General features: G+C 54.2%; 1 protein-coding gene across 1 annotated transcript in view; it reads right to left on the bottom strand.

The window, feature by feature from the left end:
* Nucleotides 1–25,505, bottom strand: part of LOC147118175 (RNA-binding protein 39-like) — a 105,399-nt gene that overhangs the window by 48,970 nt on the left and 30,924 nt on the right. Inside the window, exons 4-5 of the mRNA XM_085983671.1 lie at nt 23,622–23,739; nt 16,723–16,875 (exon numbers count right to left, since the gene is read on the bottom strand). Coding sequence (XP_085839797.1) covers nt 16,723–16,875; nt 23,622–23,739 — 271 coding nt within the window. The remainder of the gene's footprint in view (nt 1–16,722; nt 16,876–23,621; nt 23,740–25,505) is intronic.

The raw sequence follows: 25,505 nt of genomic DNA, 5'->3' as shown, positions 1-25,505 counted from the left end.
CTACTCGGTATTGCCCCTCCGACAGTGCAGCATTCCCTCAGTACTGCCCCACCGACAGTGCTGCGCTCCCTTTGTACTGCCTCTCCAAACGTGCAACACTCCCTCAGTACTGCCCCTCCGACGGTGCAACACTCCTTCAGTACTGCCCCTCCAACATTGCGGCGCTCCCTCAGTACTGCCCATCCAACAGTGCACTGCTCCCTCTGTACTGACACCCTGAGAGTGCAGCGTTCCCTCAGGACTGCCCCTCCGACAGTGCGGCGCTCCCTCAGTACTGCCTCTCCGACATTGCGGTGCTCCATCAGTACTGACCCCCCGACAGTGCGGCACTCCCTCAGGACTGCCCCTCCAACAGTGTAGCGCTCCCTCAGTACTACCCCTCCGACAGTGCAGCGCTCCCTCTGTCCTGCCCCTCCGACAGTGTGGCGCTCCCTCAGTACTGCCCCTCCAACACTGCAGCGCTCCCTCAGTACTGCCCTTCCGACAGTGCAGCGCTCCGTCAGTACTGCCCCTCTGACAGTGCAGCGCTCCCTCTGTCCTGCCCCTCCGACAGTGCAGCGCTCCCTCTGTCCTGCCCCTCCCACAGTGTGGCGCTCCCACAGTACTGCCCCTCCGACAGTGCAGCACGCACTCAGTACTGCCCCTCCGACAGTGCAGTGCTCCCTCTGTTCTGCCCCTCCGACAGTGCGGCGCTCCCTCAGTACTGCCCCTCCAACAGTGCAGTGCTCCCTCAGTACTGCCCCTCCAACAGTGCAGCGCTCCCTCAGTACTGCCCCTCCGTCAGTGCAGCGCTCCCTCAGTACTGCCCCTCCGACAGTGCGGCGCTCCCTCAGTACTGCCCCTCTGACAGTGCAGCGCTCCCTCAGTGCTGCCCCTCCGACAGTGCAGCGCTCCCTCTGTCCTGCCCCTCCCACAGTGCGGCGCTCCCTCAGTACTGCCCCTCCGACAGTGCAGCGCTCCCTCAGTTCTGCCCCTCTGAAAGTGTGGCACTCCCTCAGTACTGCCCCTCCAACAGTGCAGCACTCCCTCAGTACTGCCGCTCCGACAGTGCGGCGCTCCCTCATTACTGCCCCTCCGACAGTGCAGTTCTCCCTCAGTACTGCCCCTCCGACAGCGCGGCGCTCCCTCAGTACTGCCCCTCCGACAGTGCGGCGCTCCCTCAGTACTGCCCCTCCGACAGTGCAGCGCTCCCTCAGTATTGCCCCTCCTGCAGTGCTGTGCTCACTCAGTACTGACCCTCCGACAGTGCAGCACTCCCTCAGTACTGCCACTCCTGCAGTGCAGCTCTCCCTCAGTACTTCCCATCTGCCAGTGCAGCACTCCCTCAGTACTGCCTCTTCAAAAGTGCGGCGCTCCCTCAGTACTGCCCCTCCGACAGTGTGGCACTACCTCAGTACTGCCATCCGACAGTGCGGCACTCCCTCAGTACTGCCCCTCCGGCAGTGCGGCGCTGCCTCAGTATTGACGCCTCCGACAGTGCGGCGCTCCCTCAGTACTGCCTCTCCGACAGTGCGGTGCTCCCTCAGAACTGACCCTCCGACAGTGTAGCACTCGCTCAGTACTGCTCCTCCGACAGTGCGGCGCTCCCTCAGTACTTCCCCTCCGACAGTGCAGAGCTCCCTCAGTACTGCCCCTCCAAATGTGCGGCGTGACCTCAGTACTGCCCCTCCGTCAGTGCAGCACTCCCTCATTACTGCCCCTCCGACAGTGCTGCACTCCCTCAGTACTGCCCCTCCAATTGTGCGGCGCTACCTCAGTACTGCCACTCCGACAGTGTGGCACTCCCTCGGTACTGCCTCCCGACAGTACAGCACTCCCTCAGTACCGCCCTTCTGACAGTGTTGCGCTCCCTCAGTACTGCCCCTCCGACAGTGCGGCACTCCCTCAGTACTGCCCCTCCAAATGTGCGGCGCGACCTCAGTACTGCCCCTCCGTCAGTGCAGCACTCCCTCATTACTGCCCCTCCGACAGTGCTGCACTCCCTCAGTACTGCCCCTCCAATTGTGCGGCGCTACCTCAGTACTGCCACTCCGACAGTGTGGCACTCCCTCGGTACTGCCTCCCGACAGTACAGCACTCCCTCAGTACCGCCCTTCTGACAGTGTTGCGCTCCCTCAGTACTGCCCCTCCGACAGTGCGGCACTCCCTCAGTACTGCCCCTCCAAATGTGCGGCGCGACCTCAGTACTGCCCATCCGACTGTGCAGCATTCCCTCAGTACTGCCCCACCGACAGTGCTGCGCTCCCTTTGTACTGCCTCTCCAAACATGCAACACTCCCTCACTACTGCCCCTCCGACAGTGCAACACTCCTTCAGTACTGCCCCTCCAACATTGCGGCGCTCCCTCAGTACTGCCCATCCAACAGTGCACTGCTCCCTCTGTACTGACACCCTGACAGTGCAGCGTTCCCTCTGTACTGCCCCTCCGACAATGTAGCGCTACCCCAGTACTGCCCCTCCGACAGTGCAACTCTCCCTCAGGACTGCCCCTCCGACAGTGCGGCGCTCCCTCAGTACTGCCTCTCCGACATTGCGGCGCTCCCTCAGTACTGACCCTCCGACAGTGCGGCACTCCCTCAGTACTGCACCCCCAACACTGCAGCGCTCCCTCAGTACTGCCCCTCCGATAGTGCGGCACTCCCTCAGTACTGCCCTGCCGACGGTGTGTCACACCCTCACTACTGCCCCTCAGACAGTGCAGCGCTCCCTCAGTGCTGCCCCTCCGACAGTGCAGCACCCCCTCATTACTGCCACTCCGACAGTGCAGCACTCCCTCAGTACAGCCCTTCCGACAGTGCAGCACTCCCTCAGTACTGCCCCTCCGACAGTGCCGCACTCCCTCATTACTGCCCCTCCAACAGTGCTGCACTCCTTCAGTACTGCCCCTCCAATTGTGCGGCGCTACCTCAGTACTGCCCCTACGACAGTGTAGCACTCCCACAGTACTGCCCCCAGACAGTGCAGCACTCCGTCATTATTGCCCCTTCAACAATAGAGCGCTCCCTCGGTACTGATCCTCCGACAGTGCTGCGCTCCCTCAGTACTGCCCCTCTGACTATGCAACACTCCCTCAGTACTGCCCCTCCGACAGTGCAGCACTCCCTCATTACTGCCCCTCCGACAGTGCTGCACTCCCTCAGCACTGCCCCTCCAATTGTGCGGCGCTACCTCAGTACTGCCACTCCGACAGTGTGGCACTCCCTCGGTACTGCCTCCCCACAGTACAGCACTCCCTCAGTACCGCCCTTCTGACAGTGTTGCGCTCCCTCAGTACTGCCCCTCCGACAGTGCTGCACTCCCTCAGTACTGCCCCTCCAAATGTGCGGCGTGACCTCAGTACTGCCCCTCCGACAGTGCGGCGCTCCCTCAATACTGCCCCTCCGACAATACAGCGCTCCCTCGGTACTGATGCTCCAACAGTGCAGCGCTCCCTCGGTACTGCACCTCCGACAATGCAGCGCTACTCGGTACTGCCCCTCCGACAGTGCAGCATTCCCTCAGTACTGCCCCACCGACAGTGCTGCGCTCCCTTTGTACTGCCTCTCCAAACGTGCAACACTCCCTCAGTACTGCCCCTCCGACAGTGCAGCATTCCCTCAGTACTGCCCCACCGACAGTGCTGCGCTCCCTTTGTACTGCCTCTCCAAACGTGCAACACTCCCTCAGTACTGCCCCTCCAACATTGCGGCGCTCCCTCAGTACTGCCCATCCAACAGTGCACTGCTCCCTCTGTACTGACACCCTGACAGTGCAGCGTTCCCTCAGGACTGCCCCTCTGACAGTGCGGCGCTCCCTCAGTACTGCCTCTCCGACATTGCGGCGCTCCCTCAGTACTGACCCTCCGACAGTGCGGCACTCCCTCAGTACTGCCCCCCCAACAGTGCAGCGCGCCCTCAGTACTGCCCCTCCGATAGTGTGGCACTCCCTCAGTACTGCCCCGCCGACGGTGTGTCACACCCTCAGTACTGCCCCTCAGACAGTGCAGCGCTCCCTCAGTACTGCCCCTCCGACAGTGCAGCACTCCCTCATTACTGCCCCTCCGACAGTGCAGCACTCCCTCAGTACAGCCCCTCCGACAGTGCAGCACTCCCTCACTACTGCCCCTCCGACAGTGCAGCACTCCCTCATTACTGCCCCTCCGACAGTGCTGCACTCCCTCAGTACTGCCCCTCCATTGGTACGGCGCTACCTCAGTACTGCCCCTACAACAGTGTAGAACTCCCACAGTACTGCCCCCCGACAGTGCAGCACTCCGTCATTACTGCCCCTCCAACAATAGCGCGCTCCCTCGGTACTGATGCTCCGACAGTGCTGCGTTCCCTCAGTACTGCCCCTCCGACAGTGCAACACTCCCTCAGTACTGCCCCTCCGACAGTGCAGCGCTCCCTCTGTCCTGCCCCTCCGACAGTGCGGCGCTCCCTCAGTACTGCCCCTCCAACAGTGCAGCGCTCCCTCAGAACTGCCCCTCCGACAGTGCAGCGCTCCCTCTGTCCTGCCCCTCCGGCAGTGCAGCAATCCCTCAGTACTGCCCCTCCGACAGTGCAGCGCTCCGTCAGTACTGCCCCTCTGACAGTGCAGCGCTCCCTCTGTCCTGCCCCTCCGACAGTGCAGCGCTCCCTCTGTCCTGCCCCTCCCACAGTGTGGCGCTCCCACAGTACTGCCCCTCCGACAGTGCAGCACGCACTCAGTACTGCCCCTCCGACAGTGCAGTGCTCCCTCTATTCTGCCCCTCCGACAGTGCGGCGCTCCCTTAGTACTGCCCCTCCAACAGTGCAGCGCTCCCTCAGAACTGCCCCTCCGACAGTGCAGCGCTCCCTCAGTACTGCCCCTCTGACAGCGCAGCGCTCCCTCAGTGCTGCCCCTCCGACAGTGCAGCGCTCCCTCTGTCCTGCCACTCCCACAGTGCGGCGCTCCCTCAGTACTGCCCCTCCGACAGTGCAGCGCTCCCTCAGTACTGCCCCTCTGAAAGTGTGGCACTCCCTCAGTACTGCCCCTCCAACAGTGCAGCGCTCCCTCAGCACTGCCGCTCCGACAGTGCGGCGCTCCCTCAGTACTGCCCCTCCGACAGTGCAGCGCTCCCTCAGTATTGCCCCTCCTGCAGTGCTGCGCTCACTCAGTACTGACCCTCCGACAGTGCAGCGCTCCCTCAGTATTGCCCCTCCGACAGTGCAGCGCTCCCTCAGTACTGCCACTCCTGCAGTGCAGCTCTCCCTCAGTACTTCCCATCCGACAGTGCAGCACTCCCTCGGTACTGCCTCTTCAAAAGTGCGGCGCTCCCTCAGTACTGCCCCTCCGACAGTGTGGCACTACCTCAGTACTGCCACCCGACAGTGCAGAACTCCCTCAGTTCTGCCCCTCCGGCAGTGCGGCGCTGCCTCAGTACTGACCCCTCCGACAGTGCGGAGCTCCCTCAGTACTGCCTCTCCGACAGTGCGGTGCTCCCTCAGAACTGACCCTCCGACAGTATAGCACTCGCTCAGTACTGCTCCTCCGACAGTGCGGCGCTCCCTCAGTACTTCCCCTCCGACAGTGCAGATCTCCCTCAGTACTGCCCCTCCGACAGTGCAGCACTCCCTCATTACTGCCCCTCCAACAGTGCTGCACTCCCTCAGTACTGCCCCTCCAATTGTGCGGTGCTACCTCAGTACTGCCACTCCGACAGTGTGGCACTCCCTCGGTACTGCCTCCCGACAGTACAGCACTCCCTCAGTACCGCCCTTCTGACAGTGTTGCGCTCCCTCAGTACTGCCCCTCCGACAGTGCTGCACTCCCTCAGTACTGCCCCTCCAAATGTGCGGCGCGACCTCAGTACTGCCCATCCGACAGTGCGGCGCTCGCTCAGTACTGCCCCTCCGACAATACAGCGCTCCCTCGGTACTGATGCTCCAACAGTGCAGCGCTACTCGGTACTGCACCTCCGACAATGCAGCGCTACTCGGTACTGCCCCTCCTGTAAAGTCTGTGGGTTGTGCAGTTAATTACGACACAGACTTCAGGAGTAACATACAACAGGACTTTACTATTCGAAGGTCAGGGCGAATCTGGCCTTTAAATCATGCCACAGCACTTATATACCGGTATGGTCACCGTCGGTATTACCGTATGCAGAAGCCAAACAAGTAGTGCCACACCTAAAATAGTTCTCTTAAAGGTGAACGGTTACATACAATAGTCTCTTAAAGGTAGATGGTTACATACACTACAATCCTCCCTTTTTAGCTTACAACATACTATTTCTCATTAACATACATATATTCAACTTCAGGTAAACAATTTACAGATATAGTCTCTGTGGGAAACAGTTCACAGGTTCAGTCTCTGTGGGAACAGTGTATAGATTCAGTCTCTAGTCTTGACTCGGTCCGAACAACATCGCTGTGGTGTAGCCGCTTTACATTGCTAGCGTGACTCCTCCACTAGTCTTCCCCTTGACGTAACAGCTTGAACTCCCGTCCTGCTGAACCAGCAATGCTGACTTTTACAAACAGCTGTATTGCCTTGGTAATTTTCCTTACTTTCCAACTGATTTATCTCCCTTTGTAGGGCCCACGTGCATGATCTGGTAGGAGTGATAATGTTTTTGATGGTTATCATCTTCTGCTTCTTCTTTTTCTTTTCTGCTTCTTGGAGACTCTCGGGGCTCCCTTATCAGCTGCCAGCTGTAGTGCCACCATCTCTCTATGTTCCTTAGACTTTAAGTGCTTCATCCTGATTTCTGCACTTTGGGAGTTTTCATCACAAGCTGGGCAGACCAGATCCTCGTAATATTCAGTGTCACTCAACAGGTCATGGTAATATTCGGTGTCGTCCTGAGCTAGTCTAGCGAGAGGGCCTGCTCCTTCTTCCGTACCCAACTGGACGTTAGCCGACTGTTGTTCCCTCCCTAGACATCTTTCCTGAAGAGACTTCTTCATGCGTTCATATTCATCCCGCTCTTCCTGGGTTTCCTGCAAATCCTTCACTAATGACCTCGTTTGTGATTTCAATACTTCCCCTTCCCTCGGGGATTGATTGATCAGGCTATTCAATCCTTCTACTGGAGCAGCTGTTTCAACATTCTGCTGTTCACATTGATGTGATTCAGCGTACTTTTGGCATCCCTGTAAAATCTGTGTTGCAACCTCAGCTATTTCCATAACTTTTGAGAGCTCCGAACTCCTTCCCTTTGAAGATTGAAGCTCGTGTTCAGATTGTTCCCATTGTAGAGTCTTGTCCTTCAGCATATGAAGGAGTTGGCTGACCGTTAACTCTTCCACGGGAACACTGTGGGTCAGAGTCTTCTCCATTTCATCCACCTTTTCCTCCAATGCTGTCACCTTCTTTTCCTCTTGTACTTTGGCTTCCAGCGCTCGGAGAAGTTGCGCCTTGATGCTCTCTAGCTCATGTTCAGAGGCCATTCTTACAGTCTCTGTGTTTCTTACAGTTCCCTTTTCTTCCACTGAACGGATTCCCAGTTGAATCTGTTCTTCAAGTTGTTGAATCTCGGTCATTGCCGCCCCATATTTGTCTTGGGTTTCCTTTAATATTTTTATGAGTTCTTGTACATCTTGTCTTTCATCTTCTGCCATGTCTTTCACCTCTAATTTCTCATCTATGGATGGAACTTCTACCGATGAGTCTGTCTTGGCCTTGAGCTCATCAAGAATTTCCTGCAGCCTTTGGACTTCTTGCTCATGTTCAACCTTCAGTTGCTCATATGCTTCCACTGAAACTAGCTTTTTGGAGGTTGCCGAGTTAATACCTTCCAGAATTGTAGCCTGGGCCTGTTCATACTGTTCTTTCAACTTCTCACACTCTGCTTGTAAGGAGTCATAGAGAAGAACTGGAATAAAATCCTGGCTTCCTGAAGATTCCTCTTCATTTGCTTCTTCCTGCAAATATTCTAACTCCTGAACAGCATAAGGGAGATGTGATCGGTAATTGGTCACGATGGCTCTATGGTCACTCTCTGCTTGAGCTAGCTGCTTCTGTTGTCTTTCCAGATTCTCCCATTCGGTATCATAGAACTTTTTCATTGTTTTCATCTCTTGTACGAGACGGTAACTCAATTGTTCTAATTGTTGTCGTAATTTGAAATAAGTTTGAGTCCGAGCTCGGTGTTCTTCCGTCATGGATATGTCCGTAACTTGAACAGGCTCAGAATTTTCTGTCGAACTAGATTGTCGTTGTTCGGTGGAGTTCTGTTCTGAAACTTTGTTCTTCTCTGGAGCATAAGCCTTTATGCATGCCTTCGTTTTTCCAATCTTCCTCGGCAAGTCCATTTCAGCCTTGTCTTTCATATTTGGGTTGGTCTTATCGTCATCCGTTTCAGAATCTGAGCTGATTGTCTGCACCGAGTCCTCACTCGTTATGGCTTTTAGATAGTGCCATTCCATGTCTATTTTCTTGATCCACTCCCGTCCTAGAAGTGGTGGTCCTCCCTCATGTAGTACGTATAAGTTCATTCTTGGGTGTTCTTTACCCCTATCTCTCACTTTGACTCTTATCTTTCCCATGGGGTATACTTTATGCCCCGTGTATGTCTGCAATACGAACTTGGTATCTCTTAAGGGTATATGTGAGAATAGCCGGTGGTAATCCCTTCGATTTATGACTGATAGAGCTGATCCAGTGTCCAACTCCATTTTCACTTGGATTCCAGCTATTTTTAGCATGACCCAGATAGTTTGTAGGTCAGCTTCCTTACTCACATTGTGAATTCTCAGACTACCCAGCTCCTGGCCGTTTGGGTCTGAGTCTGAATTCTGTTCATCTGAACTCTTCTCAGCCACCTTGTGTACCTTGTTGTACTTTTCCTGTGATGGCTTCCTTTGGTTGTTGGTCTTTTGGTTGTTGGTCTTCTTCCCTGACCGGCATACCTTAGCTATGTGACCCAGTTTGCCACATTTCCTACATTCCTGGTTCTTAAACCAGCATTGGTTCTGGTCGTGTGTTGTCTTCCCACAACGATAGCATTTTGTTGTTGTCGAGGTAATTTGATCCACACTTAGTGCTGCTGTCTTTAGCTGCATTTCCGCAGTTCCCTTCGCTGCGGCTTCATGCGATGCTGCAATAAGGACAGCCCTGTCAAGTGTAAGGTCGTTCTCTTCGAGTAGTCGCTTTTGCGTTCCTTCCTTTGCCAACCCGCACACGAACTTGTCTCGCAATGCCTCTGTCAGATTCCGTCCAAACTGGCAGTATTTCGCTAGTCTACACAGTTTGACCAAGTATTCTGCGTTGCTTTCGTCTTTCCGTTGTGTTCTCGCATAGAATTTGAATCGTTCCGCCAACATCAACGGTGTAGGGTTCAAGTGGTCCTTCAGGACAGCCACAATATCATCGAAAGTCTGATCCGTCGGTTTAGCTGGTGCTAGTAGATGCTTCAAGAGCCCGTATGTCTTTGCGCCCATCGAGTTCAGCAAGGTTATAGCTTTGTCATCTTCTTCTATTATATTGGCCTCACAATAGATCTCAATGCGTTCCACGTACGTGGCCCAGTCTTCTACTTCGGAATTAAAATCATTGATGTTACCACGCTTAGGCATCTTCCTCTCTTTGGGGACAACACAAGTATTTCTTTAAATTATTATTTCTTTTTTTTTTCCTAAGATGGCGGTTTTCCCGCGGAAATGGCGGTTTCCCGCTCTTATCTTCTCTCCCCGCCCACTTCAATGGCGGTTTCCCACTTCTGTCTTCTTCCCCGCCTAATGGCGGCTTCCCGCGTTTCTTCCCTGGCGGGAGGGGTACACTTTCCCCACGGGCGACGGCCGCTGGCTTTCAGGTTCACAGCCTGCGCGTCGGCTTCAAGGCTTTCCCCTTTTTTTTTTTATTTTATGGCAGGGCGACCGGCTCTGGGTACCCCGTTGACGGCGAACAGGTTCAGCCGCTGGGCTGGCTCTCGCACAGTTCCCCTTGCTCGGCTCTGTCTCTCTCCCGCTCGCTCGGCTCTACCGGCGCTGGGTACACCCCGTTGACGGAGGACAGTTCAGCCGCTGGACTGGCTCTCGCACAGTTCCCCTTGCTCGGCTCTGCCTCTCTCCCGCTCGCTCGGCTCTACCAGCGCTGGTTACACCCCGTTGACGGAGGACAGTTCAGCCGCTGGACTGGCTCTCGCGCAGTCTCTCTTGGTCGGCTCTGCCTCTCCCGCTCGCTCGGGCCCCAATCGCGCCTCCCAGCCCTCTCGCAGTCCGGTTCTTCTCTCCCCGGCTGCGGCTGAGTTTCTCTCTTCCCGCGCCTACGCTCCCGATCACAGCGCTTCATGGCTTCGGTCACCACCCGGCTTTTCCCGCCGGTCGCGGTCTCTCACGACGCCGTTGGACCCGACTTTTTGTCTGGCTCCTTTTCCCCCTTGACCGTGGTCGAGTGCCCAGCCCTTATCCTCCGGCTATTCTTTTCACTTTCCTTTACTCACAGTCACCGTGGCAGAAGGGACAGTCAGTGCCTGTTGCTGATGGAAGTTTTTGTCGCAAAAGTCTTCCTCCTTTCTATTGCTGCAGCCTTGAGTTTTCTCCCAGCCGAATGACGAGGGCGGTTGCCTTTTTTCGACGCTCTTTCGTTGCTTTGAAATTATTGTTGCCGCAGGGTACGATCGGACTCGTCGCCACTGTAAAGTCTGTGGGTTGTGCAGTTAATTACGACACAGAGTTCAGGAGTAACATACAACAAGACTTTACTATTCGAAGGTTAGGGCGAATCTGCCCAATAAATCATGCCACAGCACTTATATACCGGTGTGGTCACCGTCGGTGTTACCGTATACAGAAGCCAAACAAATAGTGCCACACCTAAAATAGTTCTCTTAAAGGTGAACGGTTACATACACTACACCTTCGACAGTGCAGCATTCCCTCAGTACTGCCCCACCGACAGTGCTGCGCTCCCTTTGTACTGCCTCTCCAAACGTGCAACACTCCCTCAGTACTGCCCCTCCGACAGTGCAACACACCTTCACTACTGCTCCTCCAACATTGCGGCGCTCCCTCAGTACTGCCCATCCAACAGTGCACTGCTCCCTCTGTACTGACACCCTGACAGTGCAGCGTTCCCTCAGTACTGCCCCTCCGACAATGTATCGCTACCTCAGTACTGCCCCTCTGACAGTGCAACACTCCCTCAGGACTGCCCCTCCGACAGTGCGGCGCTCCCTCAGTACTGCCTCTCCGACATTGCGGCGCTCCCTCAGTACTGACCCTCCGACAGTGCGGCACTCCCTCAGTACTGCCCCCCCAACAGTGCAGCGCTCCCTCAGTACTGCCCCTCCGATAGTGCGGCACTCCCTCAGTACTGCCCCGCTGACGGTGTGTCACACCCTCAGTACTGCCCCTCAGACAGTGCAGCGCTCCCTCAGTACTGCCCCTCCGACAGTGCAGCACTCCCTCAGTACAGCCCCTCCGACAGTGCAGCACTCCCTCAGTACTGCCCCTCCGACAGTGCAGCACTCCCTCATTACTGCCCCTCCGACAGTGCTGCACTCCCTCAGTACTGCCCCTCCAATTGTGCGGCGCTACCTCAGTACTGCCCCTACGACAGTGTAGCACTCCCACAGTACTGCCCCCAGACAGTGCAGCACTCCGCCATTACTGCCCCTCCAACAATAGAGCGCTCCCTCGGTACTGATGCTCCGACAGTGCTGTGTTCCCTCAGTACTGCCCCTCCGACAGTGCAACACTCCCTCAGTACTGCCCCTCCGACAGTGTAGCGCTCCCTCAGTACTGCCCCACCGACAGTGCAGCGCTCCCTCTGTCCTGCCCCTCCGACAGTGCGGCGCTCCCTCAGTACTGCCCCTCCAACAGTGCAGCGCTCCCTCAGTACTGCCCCTCTGGCAGTGCAGCACAACCTCTGTCCTGCCCCTCCGACAGTGCAGCGCTCCCTCTGTCCTGCCCCTCCCACAGTGTGGCACTCCCACAGTACTGCCCCTCTGACAGTGCAGCACGCACTCAGTACTGCCCCTCCGACACTGCAGTGCTCCGTCTGTTCTGCCCCTCCGACAGTGCGGTGCTCCCTCAGTACTGCCCCCCAACAGTGCAGCGCTCCCTCAGTACTGCCACTCCGACAGTGCAGCGCTCCCTCAGTACTGCCCCTCCGTCAGTGCGGTGCTCCCTCAGTACTGCCCCTCCGACAGTGCGGCGCTCCCTCAGTACTGCCCCTCTGACAGTGCAGCGCTCCCTCAGTACTGCCCTTTCGACAGTGCAGCGCTTCCTCTGTCCTGCCCCTCCCACAGTGCGGCGCTCCCTCAGTACTGCCCCTCCAACAGTGCAGCGCTCCCTCAGTACTGCCCCTCTGAAAGTGTGGCACTCCCTCAGTACTGCCCCTCCAACAGTGCAGCGCTCCCTTAGTACTGCTGCTCCGAAAGTGTGGCGCTCCCTCAGTACTGCCCCTCCGACAGTGCAGTTCTCCCTCAGTACTGCCCCTCCGACAGCGCGGCGCTCCCTCAGTACTGCCCCTCCGACAGTGCGGCGCTCCCTCAGTACTGCCCCTCCGACAGTGCAGCGCTCCCTCAGTATTGCCCCTCCTGCAGTGCTGCGCTCACTCAGTACTGACCCTCCGACAGTGCAGCGCTCCCTCAGTATTGCCCCTCCGACAGTGCAGCGCTCCCTCAGTACTGCCACTCCTGCAGTGCAGCTCTCCCTCAGTACTTCCCATCCGACAGTTAAGCACTCCCTCAGTACTGCCTCTTCAAAAGTGCGGCGCTCCCTCAGTACTGCCCCTCCGACTGTGTGGCACTACCTCAGTACTGCCACCCGACAGTGCGGAACTCCCTCAGTACTGCCCCTCTGGCAGTGCGGCGCTGCCTCAGTACTGACCCCTCCGATAGTGTGGAGCACCCTCAGTACTGCCTCTCCGACAGTGCGGTGCTCCCTCAGAACTGACCCTCCGACAGTGTAGCACTCGCTCAGTACTGCTCCTCCGACAGTGCGGCGTGCCCTCAGTACTTCCCCTCCGACAGTGCAGAGCTCCCTCAGTACTGCCCCTCCGACAGTGCAGCACTCCCTCATTACTGCCTCTCCGACAGTGCTGCACTCCCTCAGTACTGCCCCTCCAATTGTGCGGCGCTAACTCAGTACTGCAACTCCGACAGTTTGGCACTCCCTCGGTACTGCCTCCCGACAGTACAGCACTCCCTCAGTACCGCCCTTCTGACACTGTTGCGCGCCCTCAGTACTGCCCCTCCGACAGTGCTGCACTCCCTCTGTACTGCCCCTCCAAATGTGCGGCGCGACCTCAGTACTGCCCCTCCGACAGTGCGGCGCACCCTCAATACTGCCCCTCCGACAATACAGCGCTCCCTCGGTACTGATGCTCAAACAGTGCAGCGCTCCCTCGGTACTGCACCTCCGACAATGCAGCGCTACTCGGTACTGCCCGTCCGACAGTGCAGCATTCCCTCAGTACTGCCCCTCCGCCAGTGCTGCACTCCCTTTGTACTGCCTCTCCAAACGTGCAACACTCCCTCAGTACTGCCCCTCCGACAGTGCAACACTCCTTCAGCACTGCCCCTCCAACATTGCGGCGCTCCCTCAGTACTGCCCATCCAACAGTGCACTGCTCCCTCTGTACTGACACCCTGACAGTGCAGCGTTCCTTCAGTACTGCCCCTCCACCAATGTAGCGCTACCTCAGTACTGCCCCTCCGACAGTGCAACACTCCCTCAGGACTGCCCCTCCGACATTGCGGCGCTCCCTCAGTACTGACCCTCCGACAGTGCGGCACTCCCTCAGTACTGCCCCCCCAACAGTGCAGCGCTCCCTCAGTACTGCCCCTCCGATAGTGCGGCACTCCCTCAGTACTGCCCCGCCGACGGTGTGTCACACCCTCAGTACTGCCCCTCAGACAGTGCAGCGCTCCCTCAGTACTGCCCCTCCGACAGTGCAGCACTCCATCATTACTGCCCCTCCTACAGTGCAGCACTCCCTCAGTACAGCCCCTCCGACAGTGCAGCACTCCCTCAGTACTGCCCCTCCGACAGTGCAGCACTCCCTCATTACTGCCCCTCCGACAGTGCTGCACTCCCTCAGTACTGCCCCTCCAATTGTGCAGCGCTATCTCAGCACTGCACCTACGACAGTGTAGCACTCCCACAGTACTGCCCCCAGACAGTGCAGCACTCCGTCATTACTGCCCCTCCAACAATGGAGCGCTCCCTCGGTACTGATGCTCCGACAGTGCTGCGTTCCCTCAGTACTGCGCCTCCGACAGTGCAACACTCCCTCAGTACAGCGCCTCCGACAGTGTAGCGCTCCCTCAGTACTACCACTCCAACAGAGCAGCGCTCCCTCTGTCCTGCCCCTCCGACAATGCGGCGCTCCCTTAGTACTGCCCCTCCAACAGTGCAGCGCTCCCTCAGTACTGCCCCTCCGACAGTGCAGCGCTCCCTCTGTCCTGCCCCTCCGACAGTGTAGCGCTCCATCAGTACTGCCCCTGCGGCAGTGCAGCGCTCCCTCAGTACTGCCCCTCCGACAGTGCAGCGATCCCTTCGTGATGACCCTCCCACAGTGCGGCGCTCCCTCAGTACTGCCCCTCCAACAGTGCAGCGCTCCCTCAGTACTGCCCCTCCGACACTGCAGCGCTCCCTCTGTCCTGCCCCTCCGACAGTGCAGCGCTCCCTCTGTCCTGCCCCTCCCACAGTGTGGTGCTCCCACAGTACTGCCCCTCCGACAGTGCAGCATGCCCTCAGTACTGCCCCTCCGACAGTGCAGTGCTCCCTCTGTCCTGCCCCTCCGACAGTGCGGCGCTCCCTCAGTACTGCCCCTCCAACAGTGCAGCGCTCCCTCAGTACTGCCCCTCCGACAGTGCAGCACTCCCTCAGTACTGCCCCTCCGTCAGTGCGGAGCTCCCTCAGTACTGCACCTCCGACAGTACGGCGCTCCCTCAGTACTGCCCCTCTGACAGTGCAGCGCTCCCTCAGTACTGCCCCTCCGACAGTGCAGCGCTCCCTCTGTCCTGCCCCTCCCACAGTGCGGCGCTCCCTCAGTACTGCCCCTCCGACAGTGCAGATCTCCCTCAGTACTGCCCCTCCGACAGCGCAGCGCTCCCTCAGTACTGCCCCTCCGACAGTGCGGCGCTCCATCTGTACTGACCCTCCGACAGTGCAGCACTCCCTCAGTACTGCCCCTCCGACAGTGCAGCGCTCCCGCTGTCCTGCCCCTCCGACCGTGCGGTGCTCCCTCAGTACTGAATCCCGACAGTGCAGCACTCCCTCGGTACTGCCCCTCCGACAGTGCAGCGCTCCCTCTGTCCTGCCCCTCCGACAGTGCGGCGCTCCCTCAGTACCACTCCTCCGACAGTGCGGCGCTCCCTCAGTACTGGTCCTCCGACAGTGCGCTGCTCCCTCAGTACTGCCCCTCCGACAGTGCGGCGCTCCCTCAGTACTGCCCCTCCGACAGTGCAGCGTTCCCTCTGTACTGCCCGTCCAACAGTGCAGCCCACCCTCAGTACTGCCCCTCCAACAGTGCAGGGCTCCCTCTGTCCTGCCCCTCCCACAGTGCGGCGCTCCCTCAGTACCGCCCCTCCGACAGTGCGGCGCTCCCTCAGTACTGCTCCTCCGACAGTGCGGCGCTCCCTCAGTACCGCTCCTCCGACAGTGCAGCGCTCCCTCAGTACTGCTCCTCCGACAGTGCGGCGCTCCCTCAGTACTGCCCCTCCGACAGTGCGGCGCTCCCTCAGTACCGCCCCTCTGACAGTGCGGCGCTCTCTCAGTACTGCCCCTCCGTCAGTGCAGCGCTCCCTCAGTACTGCCCCTCCGACAGTGTGGCGCTCCCTCAGTACTGCACCTCCGACAGTGCAGCGCTCCCTCAGTACTGCCCCTCCGACAGTGCAGCGCTCCCTCAGTACTGCCCCTCCAACAGTGCAGCGCTCCCTCAGTACTGCCCCTCAGACAGTGCAGCACTCCCTCAGTACTGCCCCTCTGACAGTGCAGCGCTCCCTCAGTACTGCCCCTCCAGCAGTGCTGCACTCCCTCAGTACTGCCCCTCCAACAGTGCAGCACTCCCTCTGTCCTGCCCCTCCGACAGTGCGGCGCTCCCTCAGTACTGCCGCTCCGACAGTGTAGCGCTCCCTCAGTACTGCTCCTCCAACAGTGTAGCGCTCCTTCAGTACTTCTCCTCCCACAGTGCTGCACTCCATCATTACTGCCCCTCCGACAGTGCAGCGCTCACTCAGTACTGTCCCTCCGACAGTGCTGCACTCCCTCAGTACTGCCCCTCCGACAGTGCAGCGCTCCCTCTGTCCCGCCCCTCCGACAGTGCGGCGCTCCCTCAGTACTGCCCCTCCAACAGTGCAGCGCTCCCTCAGTACTGCCCCTCCGACAGTGCAGCGCACCCTCAGTACCGCCCCTCCGACAGTGCAACGCTCCCTCAGTAATGCCCCTCCGACAGTTCAGCGCTCCCTCAGTACTGCCCCTCCGACAGTGCAACGCTCCCTCAGTACTGCCCCTCCAACATTGCAGCGCTCCCACTGTCCTGCCCCTCCGACTGTGCGGCGCTCCCTCAGTACTGGCCCTCCGACAGTTCAGCGCTCCCTCAGTACTGCCCCTCCAACAGCGCAGGGCTCCCTCAGTACTGCCCCTCCGACAGTGCAGCACTCCCTCAGTACTGCCCCTCCAACAGTTCAGCGCTCCCTCAGTACTGCCCCTCCAACAGCGCAGGGCTCCCTCTGTCCTGCCCCTCCGACAGTGCGGCGCTCCCACTGTCCTGCCCCTCCCACAGTGACTGGCAGGGGAAGGCGAGTTCAGCAAGCGAACATACCTGGGAGGCCTGGACGATGATGGGAACTCCCAGCAGCCTCTGTCCCGAGAGACCGATGGCCAAGGCAACAGATTTGATCTCATAGAACTCGACGTAAGCAATGCCCTTTGACCTGCGTGAGCTCCGGTCTGATATGATCTTCACATCTCGAACCTACCAAGGATTCAGAGAGGACAGGTCGTTAATAGAATGGAAAGATAGCTTGCATCCCAAACCAATGCTTCTACAGATACCAAGTAAATCTCACTCTACATTGACCCAACGAACACTGCCAGGGCGGGTACAGCACGGGTTAGATACAGAGTAAAGCTTCCTCTACACTGTCCCATCAAACACTCCCAGGGCAGGTACAGCACGGGTTAGATACAGAGTAAAGCTCCCTCTACATTGTCCCATCAAACACTCCCAGGGCAGGTACAGCACGGGTTAGATACAGAGTAAAGCTTCCTCTACACTGTCCCATCAAACACTCCCAGGGCAGGTACAGCACGGGTTAGATACAGAGTAAAGCTTCCTCTACACTGTCCCATCAAACACTCCCAGGGCAGGTACAGCACGGGTTAGATACAGAGTAAAGCTCCCTCTACACTGTCCCCATCAAACACTCCCAGGGCAGGTACAGCACGGGTTAGATACAGAGTAAAGCTCCCTCTACACTGTCCCATCAAACACTCCCAGGGCAGGTACAGCACGGGTTAGATACAGAGTAAAGCTCCCTCTGCACTGTCCCATCAAACACTCCCAGGGCAGGTACAGCACGGGTTAGATACAGAGTAAAGCTCCCTCTAAACTGTCCCATCAAACATTTCCAGGGCAGGTATAGCACGGGTTAGATACAGAGTAAAGCTCCCTCTACACTGTCCCATCAAACACTCCCAGGGCAGGTACAGCACAGGTTAGATACAGAGTAAAGCTCCATCTACACTGTCCCATCAAACACTCCCAGGGCAGGTACAGCACGGGTTAGATACAGAGTAAAGCTCCCTCTACACTGTCCCATCAAACACTCCCAGGGCAGGTACAGCACGGGTTCGACACAGAGTAAAGCTGCCTCTACACTGTCCCCATCAAACACACCCAGGGCAGGTACAGCACGGGGTTAGATACAGAGTAAAGCTCCCTCTACAATGTCCCATCAAACACTCCCAGGGCAGGTACAGCACGGGTTAGATACAGAGTAAAGCTCCCTCTACACTGTCCCATCAAACACTCCCAGGGCAGGTACAGCACGGGTTAGATACAGAGTAAAGCTCCCTCTACACTGTCCCATCAAACACTCCCAGGGCAGGTACAGCACGGGTTCGACACAGAGTAAAGCTGCCTCTAAACAGTCCCATCAAACACTCCCAAGGCAGGTACAGCACGGGTTAGATACAGAGTAAAGCTCCCTCTACACTGTCCCATCAAACACTCCCAGGGCAGGTACAGCACGGGTTAGATACAGAGTAAAGCTCCCTCTACAATGTCCCATCAAACACTCCCAGGGCAAGTACAGCACGGGTTCGACACAGAGTAAAGCTCCCTCTACAATGTCCCATCAATCACTCCTGCATTGATTTGTATGTGGGTTCAATGACGACACATTCATGAAAGAGATGTCTTTTTAACTAAAGTATGTTCAACTCAGTTAACAGCATTACAGGAGACACCATCTTAGAGATCCATCAAAAATGAAACTAAAACTCAACTCTGCCTCTGTCACATGCCCTCTGCTGGTCAGGCATAAATAATCAAGCAGGCAAATATGCTGGTAAGGCATCATAATCAAACAGGCAAATACCATCACTATTTGCTGATATCATTACATCTCCCTTTCTTAAAACAAAAGTATTTTACTTTTATCTAACAACATGTTTTCTTTGTATTACTCTGCATATTAACTGTAACAATTAATGAACTTACATTATCATTATCATGATCAAAGTTTTTTCACCTTGCTTTGTGTGTTCACATGAAATATGTCAATACACTAGAACTTGAAGAAAGAATAAGATAACATTACTTCCTTCTATAACAATAGTCCTTAAATTTGCTCAATGAGTCTCTCAGGAGGCTTCATGTGTCTTGAGGATTTTCTGATTGATTGTCCTTGAATCTGAGTTGTTGCCTCAGATGATGGTTTCTCAGCTGTGTGATCAGGTTGTTCAACATTATCAGTCTTTTGACCTGCTGTGGCTGGTCCCATGAGAAGATCTCGACGATTTCTTCGCAGAAAAGCACCCTCATCTGTCTGAATGGTGTATGATCTTGGTTGAACTTCACTCAGGACAGTTTCCTTCTGAGTCCATATGTTTGTTTTGTCTTTGAACCTTACTTGGTCACCAGTGTGGAGTTCAGGTAGGTTTTGTGTTCCTCTGTCATAGTAGTACTTTTGCTTTTCTTTCTGTTGTTCTTTGAACTTCCTCACCTTCTCCCCATCTTTTGTTTTCAGGAGGTTCTCCGGGATGGGTAGGTTTGACCTTAGCAGACATCCCATAAGGAGTTGGTCTGGTGACTAACCACACTCGAGCGGCCTTGTGCGGTATACAAGCATGCTCTGGTGGAAGTCAGTTCCACTGTCTTTTGCCTTGTACATCAGTCTTTTCACTGTCTGGACCGATTTTTCCACTAGACCATTGGACTGTGGATAGTGAGCACTTGACGTTGTGTGGACAAAGTCCCACTCTTTGGCAATGTGTCGGAAACTTGCATTGTAAAACTGGGGTCCGTTGTCTGTGAAGACCTCGCTTGCCACGCCATGTCTGGAGAATATGGCTTTCATACATGTTATCACAGCATCTGCAGTGGTGGTGCACAGTCTACAAACCTCTGGATACAGGGAGTAATAGTCTGTGACTACAAGTTAGTCCTTCCCTTGACATACGAATAGGTCAGCGCCTACCTTCTGGTAAGGTCTGTCTGGTGCTGGGTGTGGCTTTAGTGGTTCTACCGGATTGCTAGCTTGATATTTCAGGCATATTGTGCAGTTTGACATCTCATTTGTCACATCTTGGTTGATTCGTGGCCAGTACATCACCTCTCGTGCTCTTTTCTTACACTTTTCGATTCCCAGATGTCCTCCATGGATCCTTTTTAGCATCTCTTTTCTCAGACTCTTTGGGATAACTATTTTACTTCCTTTGTAGATGATGTCTTCGACTATTGATAGTTCCGCCCTGCAGTTCCAGTACTCTGCCATGTCAGGTGAGCAGTCTTGCTTCATGTTGGGCCATCCATCCAAGATGCTTTTCCTCAGTCGTCTCATTGTTTCATCTTTGTTTGTCTCAGTCTTTATCAGCTCCATTTTTGCATCTGCTATGGGCAGTGCACTTGTGATCATGTCCACGTAGGCGTTCACTTTTTCATCCATTTTGGTGTTTGCGGGCTCACTTGGGTCAACAGCTCTGGACAACGTGTCTGCTGTATACATTAGCTTACCCGGTGTGTACGCAACATTCAGTGTATAGCGTTGCAGCCTGATCATCATTCTTTGTATTCTAAGCGGACAGCTATTAAGTGGCTTTTGGAACAATGCAATCAAGGGCTTATGGTCAGTCTCTACACTGATTGCTTGTCCTGACACAAACTGGTGAAATCTTTCACAGGCGTATGTGATGCTGAGCAGCTCCTTTTCTATTTGAGCATATCGCGTCTCCGCGTCTGTCATTGAGCATGATGCATATGCAATAGGTTGCCAGTAGTCATATTTTTGCAGAGGAACGGCACCGAGCCCACTCTGTGATGCATCTGATGATATCTTGATGGGTCTCGCTGGGTCATAAAACCTCAGAACTGGTTCCTCTGTGAGCAGTTTCTTTAGATCGCTCCATGACTTCTCATGCTCATGATTCCATTCCCATTCTATGTTCTTTTCAGTTAGTCTTCTCAGTGGCGCCATCTTTTCTGAGAGGTTGGATATGAATTTACCCATGTAGTTGATCATTCCATTAAACCTCTGCACGTCCTTTTTGCATTGTGGCTTTGGCATATTCTCAATGGCGGACACCTTTCTGGGATCTGGTCTGATGCCCTCACTGCTAAGGATATCTCCCACGAATGTCAGTTCTGTCACCCCGAGCTGGCATTTCTCTCTATTCAGCTTCAGGTTTGTTTTCCTTGTTGCTTCCAGCACTTTTTTCAGTCTCTCGTCATGCTCAGTTCTCGTGGTTCCCCATACTATGATGTCATCCATTGATGTATCAACTCCGTCCGGGTGCTCATAGATCATATGGATAGTTTTGTGATACACTTCAGGAGCTGAGGCAATGCCAAATGGTAACCTTAGGAATCTGTATCTGCCAAATGGACTGTTGAATGTGCACAGTCTTGAACTTGCTTCGTCCAATTTCATCTGCCAAAATCCTGATGATGCATCTAACTTGCTGAAATACTTTGCATTTGCAAACTGTGACATGATTTCCTCACGTGTAGGAAGCTTGAAGTGCTCTCTCTTTGTTGCTCTGTTTAGATCTCTTGGATCCAGGCAAATTCTGAGCTTTCCATTCTTTTTGTCCACAACGACGAGGGAACTCACGCACTCAGTTGGCTCATCTATCTTCTGAATCACGTTCAGGCTTTCCATCCTGTCCAACTCTGCCTTCAGTTGCTTTTGAAGAGCAAACGGAACTTTTCTGCATGGATGTATGACCGTTGGCATACTTTTATCTACTCTGATCGTGTGTTCTCCTGGAAGGCAGCCTAGACCCTGAAATAGGTCATTGTACTCTTTCATGAGTTCATCATAGACTGTCTCTCCTTCGCTTTTCACAACGAGGACTCTCTTTACCAGGTTCAGCCTCTCACAGGCTATTAAACCTAGTATGGCTTGCACATCCTTCGGCACCACGATTAATGCTAGCGTGTGCTCTCTGTCCTTGTGTGTCACTTTGACAATGCATCTTCCTTTCACTGGTATATCAGTACCTGAGTATCCTGTCACTTTCACTTTTATTCCATGTATCTTTGGTCTGGGTTTAATTTTCTTAAAATCAGTCTCTGATATCACATTAACTTGTGCTCCAGTATCCAATTTAAATGGAATGTGTATGTCATTCACTTTTAGTGTCAACATCCAGTCTCTTTCTTCTTTTTTGTTTTCAGACACAACATCTACATAGAGCTCCTCTATCTCGCTTTCATCTACTGCATGGACCTTGCTTTGTTGCGCTTGGTTCTTACAGCAACGGGCATAATGGTTGTTTTCGTTGCAACTATTGCATGTTTTACCATATGCTGGACACTTTCTTGGTGGATGCTGTGTACCGCATCGACTACATGACTTTCGATTGCCCCTTTCATTTTTGTTCGCTGGCCATGCCTCTTTTTTCACATTGGCGCTCTTTTTGTTAAACAGTTTGTGTCCGTTCATTCTCACTGCATCCACGTTGCAGCTACTGTCACTGAATAGCTCTTTTGCCTGTGACTTCACAGTCTCTGTAGCCCTACACAGTGCTATGGCTTTTCCCAGGTCTAGATCTTGCTCTCTTAGCAGTCTTTCCCTTAGACCATTATCTGGAATACCACACACCAGTCTGTCTTTTATCAGCGAGTCTGTCAGTCCCCAAAATTCACATGTTTTGCTTCGGTTTCTCAGTTCAGTCACATACTGATCAATAGTCTCTCCCATTTTCTGTACACATGTGAAAAATCTGTGCCTCTCAAACGTCACGTTATGTTTCGGTATGCAGTAGGCCTCAAACTGTTCCATTATTTTATCCAGCTTCATTTTGTCTCCATCAGCAGCGAATGTGAAGTTATTATACACATCCAGCGCTTCATCACCCACGATATGTAAGAACACTGACGCTTTCATTTTTTCACTTTTCTCGTCAGCTCCGATTGCCGCTAAATACAACTCCAAACGTTGTTTGAACCTTCTCCAATTTTCAGCCGCATTACCTGTCAACTGAAGCTTCGCCGGTGGGTGTAAACCTTCCATTTTTCACTTCGTTAGCTATTCTCCAATGGTAAGTAACGATGTTCTCTTTTGGCTTGCTAATATGTGGAGAGCTGATTTAACTTCAGATTTTTCCTCTTCATCTCTTTCAATCACTTCTGACTTCTGACACCATGTATTGATTTGTATGTGGGTTCAATGACGACACATTCATGAAAGAGATGTCCTTTTATCTAAAGTATGTTCAACTCAGTTAACAGCATTACAGGAGACACCATCTTAAAGATCCATCTAAAACGAAACTAAAACTCAACTCTGCCTCTGTCACATGCCCTCTGCTGGTCAGGCATAAATAATCAAGCAGGCAAATATGCTGGTAAGGCATCATAATCAAACAGGCAAATACCATCACTATTTGCTGATATCATTACAACTCCCAGGGCATGTACAGCATGGGTTAGAACCAGAGTAAAGCCGCCTCTAAACTGTCCCATCAAACACTCCCAGGGCAGGAACAGCACGGAGTTAGATACAGAGTAAAGCTCCCTCTACACTGTCCCATCAAAAACTTCCAGGCCAGGTACAGCACAGGTTAGATACAGAGTAAAGCTCCCTCTACACTGTCCCATCAAACACTCCCAGGGCAGGTACAGCACGGGTTAGATACAGAGGAAAGCTCCCTCTACACTGTCCCATCAAACACTCCCAGGGCAGGTACAGCACGGGTTAGATACAGAGTAAAGCTCCCTCTAAACTGTCCCATCAAACACTCCCAGGGCAGGTACAGCACGGGTTAGATACAGAGTAAAGCTCCCTCTACACTGTCCCGTCAAACACTCCCAGGGCAGGTACAGCACGGGTTAGATACTGAATAAAGCTCCTTCTGCACTGTCCCATCAAACAATCTCAGGGCAGGTACAGCACGGATTAGATACAGAGTAAAGCTCCTTCTACACTGTCCCATCAAACCCTCCCAGGGCAGGTACAGCTTCGCTCGCATGTTCCTAACCCAGGACCCTCTTACCTTTCCCACTGAGGTGAAGAAGTCCTCCAGGTCCCTGCTTCTGATATGTCCGGAGAACTGCAGACACAACACAGTGCATGCGTCCCGCTCCTCCGGGCTCCTATTCCAAGAGCGGTCCCTGGACAAGGAGGAGACAGCAGTGAAATATGTCAGAAGAACCTGGGATAGAGGGGGAGGGGTGATGAGCGGAGATGGGGCAGGTGCGGATGAGGGTTTAAAGGTATTGGAGGGGCTTTTAACATTACAATGACCCACCGATCATGAATATTAACCGGAACGCAGATGCACTGGAAGCGTGTTGCAATCTGGGGGCTGGGCATCACTGTCATTGCACGACTGGCTCTGTCAACAAGATTCATTAACCTCATCTCATACAATACTCCTGTTCGCCCGGTACTGTAACTCGCACCGAGTCCCGCTCACCCGTCACCCCATGCTGCTCGCCAACCTACATTGGCTACCGGCCCTGTAAGACCTCGCTTTGTAAAATTCTCCCCCATCCTCTAGGACTGGTGAGCCTGACATCGGTAGTGGGGAAAATGCTGGAGTCCATTATAAAAGATGTAATAGCAGAGCACTTGGAAAACAGTGACAGGATCGGACAAAGTCAACATGGATTTACAAAAGGTAAATCGTGCTTGACTAATCAATTGGATTTTTTTGAGGATGTAACTGGTAGAATAGATAAGGGAGAAGCAGTGGATGTGGTGTATTTGGACTTTCAGAAGGCTTTCGATAAGGTCCCGCATAAGAGATTGGCGTGTAAAGTTAAGGCACATTGGATTGGGGGCAAAGTATTGATTGGATAGAGAACTGGTTGGCAGACAGAAAGCAAGGAGTTGGAATAAACGGGTCTTTTTCTGAGTGGCAGGCAGTGACTAGTGGGGTACCGCAGGGATCGGTGCTAGGACCCCAGCTTTTCACAATATGTATAAATGATCTAGACGAGGGAACTACATGTAATATCTCCAAGTTTGCAGACGACACAAAGCTGGGTGGGCGTGTGTGATGTGAGGAGGATGCCGAGAAAATCCAGTACGATTTGGACAGGGTGGGTGATTGGGCAGAAGCATGGCAGATGCAGTATAATGTGGATAAATGTGAGGTTATCCACTTTGGTGGCAGAAACAGGAAGGCAGATTATTATCTGAACGGCAATAGATTGGGAAAAGGGGAAAAGCAACGAGATCTGGGAGTCCTTGTGCGCCAGTCGCTGAAGGTAAGCATGCAGGTGCAGCAGGCGGTTAAGAAGGCAAATGGTATGTTGGCCTTCGTAGTGAGAGGGTTCGAGTACAGGAGCAAGGATGTCTTGCTGCAGTTGTACAGGGCCTTGGTGAGACCGCACCTTGAGTATTGTGTGCAGTTTTGGACACCTTACCTGAGGAAGGATGTTCTTGCCATGGAGAGAGTGCAGCGAAGGTTCACCAGACTGATACCTGGGATGGCAGGAATGACGTATGAGGAGAGATTGGGTCGATTGGGGTTATACTCGCTGGAGTTTAGAAGAATGAGAGGGGATCTCATTGAAACTTATAAAATTCTAACCGGACCTTACAAACTAGATGCAGGAAGGATGTTCCCGATGGCGGGGGAGTCCAGAACCAGGGGTCACAGTCTAAGGATAAGGGGTAAGCCATTTAGGACTGAGATGAGGAGGAATTTGTTCACCCAGAGAGTGGTGAACCTGTGGAATTCTCTGCCACAGAAGGCATAGAAACATAGAAACATAGAAGATAGGAGCAGGAGTAGGCCATTCAGCCCCTCGAGCCTGCTCCGCCATTCAATGCGATCATGGTTGATCATCCAAATTCAGTACCCTGTCCCTGCTTTCTCCCCATACCCCTTGATCCCTTTAGCCTTAAGAAATATATCCAACTCCTTCTT

This window comes from Somniosus microcephalus, chromosome 4, assembly GCF_052327205.1.
Source record: "Somniosus microcephalus isolate GS21.2 chromosome 4, FLI_Smic_1.0, whole genome shotgun sequence".
In the NCBI taxonomy this organism is placed as follows: domain Eukaryota; kingdom Metazoa; phylum Chordata; class Chondrichthyes; order Squaliformes; family Somniosidae; genus Somniosus; species Somniosus microcephalus.
The sequence above is the reverse complement of the archived record's forward strand: the minus strand, read 5'-3'. Positions and strand labels throughout refer to the sequence as shown.